Source organism: Halichoerus grypus, chromosome 11 (assembly GCF_964656455.1).
Source record: "Halichoerus grypus chromosome 11, mHalGry1.hap1.1, whole genome shotgun sequence".
Lineage (NCBI taxonomy): Eukaryota > Metazoa > Chordata > Mammalia > Carnivora > Phocidae > Halichoerus > Halichoerus grypus.
This window is the reverse complement of record NC_135722.1, coordinates 84,622,558-84,632,144: the sequence shown is the minus strand read 5'-3', so window position 1 is coordinate 84,632,144 and position 9,587 is coordinate 84,622,558. Positions and strand designations below refer to the sequence as shown.

Sequence of the window (9,587 nt, the reverse complement as noted above, 5' to 3'; positions counted from 1 at the left end):
GTGTGGTCCTTTGGACATTTACAGTTGAACTCCTTTCATGGTACTCATGCATCCAACAGATATCATTCACACTGTCAATAAATACTTGAACACTGAATGTGCCCTGGTCCTGGTACCCCATTTATTTTCATAGCAATAGTCTGTTCACCATATCCACCGCCTATATTAGCTGTCTATCTTCCAGCTTTTCATTCCTAGGGGATAAAAGTAGCTTCCTAATCATTTCCCAATATTTGCTTCCACTACACTCATTTTCTCATATCTGTATCATAATACTTGCAAAATTATACTGTAATTTTCTTTTTATATAGCTGTTTTCACATCTTAGATTTGAGCTCCTTAAGGGGAGTTCCTCACTAAATGCAATGCATGAACAAATGAATAAATGGAAAAAAATTGAGAAAAAAAAAGGATTTCCTACTGATCAAATGAACATGTTCCATGAAAGTAGTATCATTTGTAGTTTGAAGGTTTTGGCTTCCAAAACTGATCATAAGATTTGGTACCAATTAACACCCCCTTCCAAATTTTCATCAAAATAATTTATCCAACAGAAAATCAAAGAGAAAAGAAGGCATAGTTGCCAGTTGAGGTCTCTCCTGTTTGTTTCTTCAGCCATTTGTTTTGTTCATTGAAAGACTGCATTCCCAGTGTTAGAAAATTAAACATCGACATATGCTCATTTGGGTGTTTCCACTCTGCTCCCAATTCTCCATTCTTTTCTTACTGTAACACAACCTGATAGGAAAAAAGTATGCCCCTAATATATTTCCTAAAGCCCTTCTCTCTATATATGTTTTTAATAGGGTGTATTTTTGGTGAAGATAACAAAAACGTATCCAATCATTTAGCTGCCGTGCTTAAGAATAACTAGATAGAGCCTCCCTTGCAGAATGAAGAGATAACAGCAAAGATTTTCATTACCTTGAAGTGGCTTGGTAAATAGGTATTTCTGCCAAAGGCTAGTTGGAGGATGCTTGGTGGATGGATTGACAGGTAAGGGAAAGATAGATGGTTTAAATAAATAGATGGGGACAGTAATATGATGGAAGTGCATGAGAATATAGATAGAATAAAGGTTAGATAAATGGGGAAATAATATGTGAATGAAGAGGTGAGTGGTTTGTTGATGGAAGAATAAATTGGTACACAGAAGACTGATGGAGCTGAGTGGCCAGATGGAATGAAAGACCAATGAATGTCTATGCCAGCAGGAGAGCCAATAGATGGGTAAATGCTGTGGTATGAACAGAAGCAGGAGACTGTCAGGTGTGGATGAGAAGAGGATGATTAAAAAGAAGAAGAAAAAGGAGGCAGTAAAGGGGAGCACTAAAGGTATTAAGATGATAAGGGGAACTGGAATTTGTTTCCCTGATAAGTTATAATTTTACAATGAGTCTGAGGAAACTGGAAACTCTCAATCATTGGTACCACCATTTCCTTGGTATTTTAATTTATGAAGAACATGACCTAGTCTATCGAGTTCTCTGTGTTCCATCCCCTGTGGGGGAGACTGAGTTTTAAAAGTTTGGAAATGAGCCCTTGTCTACCTAGGAACCCAATAAGAAATAAGCTTCATAAATCTAGCTCAGGGTCTTGGCCAGAGGAGATAGCCATGCTGTAAAGTCAACTGAAGAATTTCAACTCACTTTCTGCTGAATTCCAAAACTATTAATTAACCTTTGGCCATAGGCCTTATCTGGGGGTAGTCTTGATAAATCCAGTTGTTGAAAGACAAACAAAAACTGCCCTGAGAATTTTGAACTAGAACTTACCATCACGTATAAATTCAAAATTGATGCAGATGAGGAATCAAAGAGAAGCAAGGTCAAGTGTCCAGTCCAAGATCACATATTTAGTTAATGGCCAAACTAGGAAGGGTTAGCTGATGTATAAAGATGAGCTAGCTAAGTTGTAAGAAACAGGTTAATATCCATTCCCTCAGAAAAGCAGATGGGCGTGTGATGAAGGTAGAGGTGTTGGAGTTTTCTTGAAAGAGAAGTCTGTTTCAGAAAAGGCAATCAGATGAAGGGAACTTCTTCTCCAGGTCACTTTCTTAGGCTATTTCCCATATGTATACAATAATAAACCTAAGATGGAGAGACAATCCAATGAAATACACTTTTAAGAATAAATGTATAGCATAGTCACCATATTTTCTCATACTTACTCTTGTCAAAATGTTTCTTAATTCAGTGGATTCAAACCACAGGAACTGTTAAGGAGTGTCCAAACTGAGCAGAATCTGGTCATTATTTTTCTGAAACTTCTTTTCTGATTTCATTTTAGCTTAGGTCAATAAATAATTTAGACTTTGAGGCTGCAGCTACATTTTATATTAATTGTAAATGGCATAGATATTAGATATATAGGTATAATATGGAAAATACCTAGAATGCCTTCTACTCTGTGTGTGTGTGTGTGCGAGTGTGTGAGAGAGAGAGAGAGAGTGGGGAGGCTACTCAGTTTTCTGACTACATCACTCCCCAAAGCCTAAACACACATATGAGAGAAACATATGGGAAAAGCATAGCCTGCTTTTCTCCATTCCTGGATACTCAGTAAGATGTCCTAATAAACAGCCCCCCAAAAGTTACAAATTTCTTCGAACTTTATTGATACACTGCACAATCACAACCATCTCGTATTCATCCTGAATTAGAAAAGGTTACAACTACAATGTAACATGCACAAAATTCAGGTAGTATATTCACCCTTAATACAATTATTGACAGAAATCAAGTCTTCATTGATTTTTGAAGGAAAAAATAAGAAAGAAAAGAAAAAAAACTCTAGAAGTTATACTCTTGTATCATGTGATAATTTTTTAAAGCATTTTAACATAGATTTATTTCAAGGATAATTGTGAGAATGGGCACACCCATCGTCTGACACAGCTATAATGGCACCATTGATAAGTCATAATTTTTTTTAATCTAGAGGACTCTGAAATTGACAGATACATTTTCGTACACCCACACATTCCTCACAACTGCACTTTACATGTCACAAAAGTTTTTGAATGATTAAAAATGCTCCCTTTAACTAACACAAGGGCAGCTATTACTTATCATTGCTATTATTGATATCCTTATAAATCTGCCAATAACGTAGAATGTGGCCCTAGAAGGATAGTAGAGGGTTCACAATCTTTCTTTCTCCACTCAGTGGCGTGGAACAACTGTATGCCTTTAAAAGGGCACCATTGAAAGAAACAAAAAGGAAGCTATTTCAAAATACTGGAAATGAGGTTTAGCTGCTTACTTTCAGGATGAAGACAATGGCGCCTAATTAAATCCACTCCACATTCCTTTGGACTCTGAGGATCCTGCACCTGAAGGCTAAATTGCATTGGTTCAGCTCTGTCTTTCTGCCCCATCTTTTAATTGCAAATCTATTTCTTCCTCCTTTCATTTACTTCTCTTCTCTTAAGTAAGAAATGAGGGAAATGAGACTGGCATTTTTATTTGTTTGCTTTTAGTGATCATTAGTAGTTCTCATCCTATGGTATCTTTTGAAAATGTTGCTTTCCTAGTTACACACCTGTGAAGTTTTACTGCAACTGCTCAAACTTATTTGTCTTAAAATCAAAAGGGAATCTTTGGATAGTAGAAGAGGAGATTGGGTGTAAGTTTCTAAGAATAGAGCCTGTGTGAAACAAAAAGAAAACATTCTCACTATTGGAGAAAAAGATAAAAAAGTGAATTTGCCAACGGGAAGAATTTTATGCCCCTTCCCCAATTCCAAAGAGATTAAACTTTACTTTAAAAAAATTTTGAGGGGACGCCTGGGTGGCTCAGTCGTTAAGTGTCTGCCTTCAGCTCGGGTCATGATCCCAGGGTCCTGGGATCCAGCCCCGCATCGGGCTCCCTGCTCAGCAGGAAGCCTGCTTCTCCCTCTCCCGCTCCCCCTGCTTGTATTCCTGCTCTCACTGTCTCTCTGTCAAATAAATAAATAAAATCTTAAAAAAATAAAAATTAAAACATTTTGAGGGGGTAGATGGGGAGGGGAGGTGGGCTGGTTCCAGGTGAGGACTCAGGGTCAAATTGGAAAAGATGACCCCACACCCATATCCCACTTCAACTTCAGCCATTACTCCCCTCCTACCGATGGGGCTTATGACATCCATACACAACAACAGAGGAGAAAATAATTTCCTTTGGCACTAGAAGTGCCAACCACAACTAGAGCTTTCCATTTATAGCCACTCCTGATGCAATGGCAGTGATAAGCTTTCTTTGAGATTGACTGCTCACTTTGAGGTTCTCTGCTCTTTTCACAAAAAAAGTCCTTCCAACATAAGTAGAACATGCTAGCACCTCCATGTTGAGAGCAAGTTGACTGGATCCATGCAGAAACAGGACCTTACATTTAGCCTCAGCTGTGAAGTTTCTGGAGTCCCAAAGCATACTTCCCACCCAGGTTTTGAGAAGGAACTGCCCAACCTGTGGAATGTATCAACTAGTATGAGGCACAGGTTTCAGGGGACAAAGACTAAGCCCTCTTTTTGATACAAAGCCTTACCTTTCCTTCTGTTCCACTGAGCACAATTGCAGCAGAACAGACGTATACAATGCCCTCTGCATAACATATGTGCATGTTTTGACCACTGCTCACTTATACGTCCCCTCTCCCCCAGTTAAAACAAGAATGAGAAAAACTAAACACACTTGCTTAGACTTGCAGATGACTGTATCAGGCACTTGACATTAAACTACCAAAAAACAAGCTTGGCCAGAGCCTTAACACCAGAATATTCATTGGCATTACTTTGGTGGAAATACATATTAATTGTGTTTTGGGAAGGGGGAAGGTTTCAGAGTAACTACATTGTTGCATGTCTCTCACCTAATCTCCTGATAAGCCTTAGTTGGTTTCCTTCCCATGTGGAAAGCCTATGAAGAGTCATAGGTTGTTCAGAGTTTTGCTTATCTTCTTTATAGCCCCAGCCCCTATCCCTTATCATTGGCACCTTGAAAAAAATCTATCCAGCAGGCTTTATCCATCTACCCTCCATGGGAAATTGAAAAAGCATATGTGAGTGTGGATATTGTTTTTAGTAAGCATTTAATGTTCTATGTGCTTCAAATGTTGGGTAACGGCTACTCTTCTCTGGAGCCATCCCCATGAAAGTAACCCAAACAACATAGAAGCTGGAGTATGTCTAAAGAGATGAAGAGCCATTTTCTTTCTTAGTGCCCAGTTTCCTTGGGTCTTATTTACTTGGTTTTCTTGATCCCAGACAGATGAGGATTGACTGTAGGATTTTTTTCCCTCTGAAACATGGCTGGAATAGGCAATCACCAGAAATGTTTCCTGATATCCAGTGGAAGAAGGCAGCACAGAGTTCCATAATTACACTGAGACCCAGCCTTATTATTGTATTCAACAAGTTCTGGTGATCTTCCTGGTCAAATAAGGATGGGTCCCTTCCTCTAGAACAAGTCTTGGCATGAAGAACACGTATAGCTTGTCCATTTCAAGTGCTGTGTTCTCCAAGACCATCCACTCCCCAGAGCCTCCACATTTATTTTACTCCAAATTAACACATTTATTATCAGTAGAACACTCAAATGACACATTTAATTCCCATACAATGTCTGACACCAACCCGACTCCAGGTGCTGAACGTGATGACAGATCTGAAACATTGATGTCCGACCTTTAATTCTGACTTTGCGTCTGCTCCTGATTGTCCCTGGAACTTGGAATCAATACACTGCTTTTGGCACGTCATTTATGTTTCAGAATCTGGCTCCTGGCAGCTCACTAGGAAATGCAGATGTCTGTTTACAGCTGGCAAATGTAATATTAATTCCACTCGTACCAGCTCCAACTTTTATGAAAGTCCCTAGCTTTTTGTATGCCAAGACTGCCTACCTTTGAATTTGTGTATCTATTTATGCATGTATATATATCTAAGAATATATTCCCCGTCTGTGTATGTCATGTTCATGTGCCATTATGGACAAAACAAAGAAGCCATTTATATTGGAGGAAGAAGATCAATTAAGCATTAAGAGAATGGAGCTCTATAAAGCTCATATTTATTTAGACTGTGGACCTGAAAGTTTTCCAACTGAGGCAGGGCAGGTCTGTGAGACAGTCACCATTGATGCTTTTTCTCATCCTCTCAGTAGGTCAGTCCTTGTGGTACAGGTAAAGAGGGGCACAACTTTGCATGGTTTTCAATGCCGTTCTTTCAGATTATAGGCACCCTTGCTGTCTGAGTCCTTCTTGTCCCAGGAGATGATGCAAAAAAGTCCAGTCAGCTCTTATTTGTCTGCTGGATCTGATTTGAACATGGAACACTGAGGACATTCTTCCCCAGAGCCACTGGAGAAGCGGCCTATATCAGAGGAAATTGTGTGTCATTTACACATTCCCCTCCTGTTTGCAGTGTTGTGTTAATCAAGTGCTTGGAAATTAAGTCAGTTGCTCAAGTGCCCTCAGCTCAGAAGAGCTTCCTGAAACAAATACCAGAGTTGTCAACACACCCGCCATGTAATTGGCTTCCATCAGCTTTATACTGGATAGTTTTCAAACAGATTAAACCAAAACTGGAACAGGGAGGAGACAATAGCTGAAGTCATTGCACTCAGACAGGTGGACTGCTCTCGTCACACTACAGGGACAGATATGTGTTTTCTCTCTATGTTCTTGCTATTAAGAAAAGCCAGCCGTGGAGTAAGTCCCATGGGTTCCTGATATACACTCTCTTGAAAGGCTGAGAGAAACATGAAGCTTGCCACCTTGGTCCTTCAAGTGTGAAAGGAAAAAAAAAAGAGCCCACAGTATTGATCAAGGCTTTTCCAGGGCTGATACGCTTCCCAAGAAGATGCTTTTGGAAACACAGTCTCTTCTGGGAATAGTGAGTGACTGATCCTTAGATTGCTACTTTGGTCCATCTGTTAACTACTTTGGATGGATAGGATACCACATTCCAAAGAGTCCTTGACATATTGCTTTTCTATGTTGTTAGCCTGTGAGACCACTGGCTTTCATAAGAAAGTCAATAGGTATTTTTGAAGACGCCAATGTCTGCTGAAGGTAGAGTAGAAATGAATACAATGGAATAGACATGATATGATTAGAAATTAATATGGTGATGAATTGATAGTATTAGGGAAAGAAATAGAAAAAAGTGTTAGATAATTACATTGATAGATTGATAAACAGTAAATAGATTGCTACAGAGGAAAATGGGTGGGTAGGTAATTGGAGGGAGAGATAAATCAAACAGTTGAGTAGATGGATAACCGTATAATTGCTTCAATAGCTTGATAAACCCTAAATAATCAGCCATCTATGGATCATTTTTTTTTTTTTTTATGAGTTAGACAACATTTTTTAAAGAGTCATCTATGGATCATTTTTTTTTTTTTTTTTATGAGTTAGACAACATTTTTTAAAGAGTACTATCCTCAAAGTGCTTCCCCCTTTTTTGGTCAAGTGACTTCTAAACTTTTACTTTTGGGTTGTGTGCATAGCCCCAAACCTTTAATCCCTATAGCTGATGGAGAAAGCTAATAGGGCAGAGTGGCTAGAGAAGGAGACAAGAAAAAAAAAAATGTATATATATATATATATATAGATGGATATGGGTATATTGAGATACCTTCCCAGAAAGAAAGGATGTGAACCCGAGTGTAATTAGATAATAATAAGCATGGAGGGAGGGATATGTACATTATAATAAGGAAAATGGCCCAAAGCTTAAAAGACACAGATAATAGGACACTTGGATATAACTCTTGCTGTGCACTACATTATAAGTCAAGTTGTGTCTTCAGGGTGTTTATCATGAGGCACGTTTTTGCCCAAATGGAGCTTATGGTTTGGTGTGTGGGGGGAAGGGAGGCTGGTAGTGAGGATGATGAGGAGAGGAGCAGAGGAAAGGGAAAGGCCAAGGTAGCAGGGACAGATTCCATTTTTGGACACACCAGTGAATGATTATCCTACACATGGTAGAACCTTGCCCACCCCTCCTCCCAACCCCACTCATTCAAACTGGAGAAAAAAAATCAAATAAATCAACCCCCCCCCAAAAAAAAATCAAGAAGAACAACAGAAACAAACAAACAAAAAGCCCAAACTGGTTTGCCCTCCGCAGTGTAGATTAAAGTCTGTGATATGGAGAAGCAGGCGTTGCTCAGAGGACCTATGATTTCTTATCAAAACTTGATGAAGAAGTGGGCAAAGAGGGTCCCTGATAGCCAGAGACAAGCCAGTGCTCTAGAAGCCGAGTTTACACCATCAATGACTGCTCCAGGCCCTGTGTAGGGGAAAGAGAGACAGATCCATTAGCATGCACCCAAAGGGTACCATACTTATTCCCTGATAAGCATATATATATATATATATATATATATATATATATAGACATGCTTCTCTCTGAGCACCCCCCATCTCCCACGTCCCACCATTGATCCTTCCAAATCAGGACAAATGGAAAACATCTAGTGGGAGTATTTAGAAACCCAAAAGGGTGACTCACTGAAGTACCTTAACCACTATAGCTTGCTCTCAAAGGGTTTAAAAAATAAAAGGGGTAGAGGAGGAATTGTCATCCAGTTAGGCCTATGGGCTAAAAAGTTAGGGCAGCAGACAGGGCTCAGTGGTATGGCAGGACCTGATTGTCACTTCATAAGCAGTACCTCTAACTGTGGAGATGGTGTCCAGGACAGACAGGGACAGGAGGGGGAGGGCAGGGCATGGGGTGTGGGGATAGTCCATAGTAGAGAGAAGCAGGTAGGGGAAAGAAAGAGAGAGGAATGGGAACATTTTGTGAGCAACAGGATTTTAGGTGTTGGTGTGGCCAACTTCTCATCACGTGTGACTGAGGTATCAGGGAGGCTCTTGCTGAGGTAGCTGAGGAAGAATTGATAATTATACTTGAGAGTTTTAAAGACTATGATGGGGTTTATTGCAGCAGTCAGCAGGGCCTCTCTGAAGGCCGCAAAGAAGACTCTGTGTTCTGTTCAAATTGACACCTAATGGTGTGGCCTGATGGACTTCTCCCTCTACCCTTTCTTCTGGTCTCTCTGGCACTTTTACATGCCCTAGTGAGTCACCCATGCTCCACTGTAAAACAAGACCATCGAGTCACAAGTGTTGCTCCTTTCACTTCCCTTGCCACCCTCAAGAAGACAAATCACATGAAGTGGGATTGCCCTAGCCTGTTCTAAGGACCCAGAGCATGTGTATCAGGGTCTAATTCACCTCTGCATTCCTCCATCACCTTTATTTGCAAGCCATAAGAATTTGGAGTCATAAGCAAGACCAGCAGCTAGCAAGCAGAGAATATTCCAGGGAACGTGGAATTAAATATAAGACAGGGGTTAAGAAGTCATCAGAGGCATTCCTGTAGAACCAGTGAGAAAGAAAAGGAGCTGCAGACAAGACAAGCATGCCTCTTTTGCCCTCTTAAGCCAGGACTTCCTTTGCTTTCAGAAGTAAATAGGCTTATTGGAAATAAGCATGATTACTTTAAGAAGCATAGTTGGTGCAGGGTCTCCTCAAAACAGAACCGTAGTCATTTGGCTGGCTTGTCAGTGTGATGGTGTGGATCCCTGCCTTGCCTAGGA

General features: G+C 40.1%; 1 protein-coding gene across 6 annotated transcripts in view; it reads right to left on the bottom strand.

The window, feature by feature from the left end:
* Window positions 1-2,593: 2,593 nt before the first annotated feature.
* OPCML (opioid binding protein/cell adhesion molecule like) overlaps window positions 2,594-9,587 on the bottom strand; it is a 1,067,476-nt gene continuing 1,060,482 nt past the window's right edge. For all 6 annotated transcript variants that reach the window (XM_078058751.1, XM_078058750.1, XM_078058752.1 and 3 more), the window contains one exon: window positions 2,594-8,275. In XM_078058751.1, coding sequence (XP_077914877.1) covers window positions 8,175-8,275 — 101 coding nt within the window. In that variant the 3' untranslated portion in view covers window positions 2,594-8,174. The remainder of the gene's footprint in view (window positions 8,276-9,587) is intronic.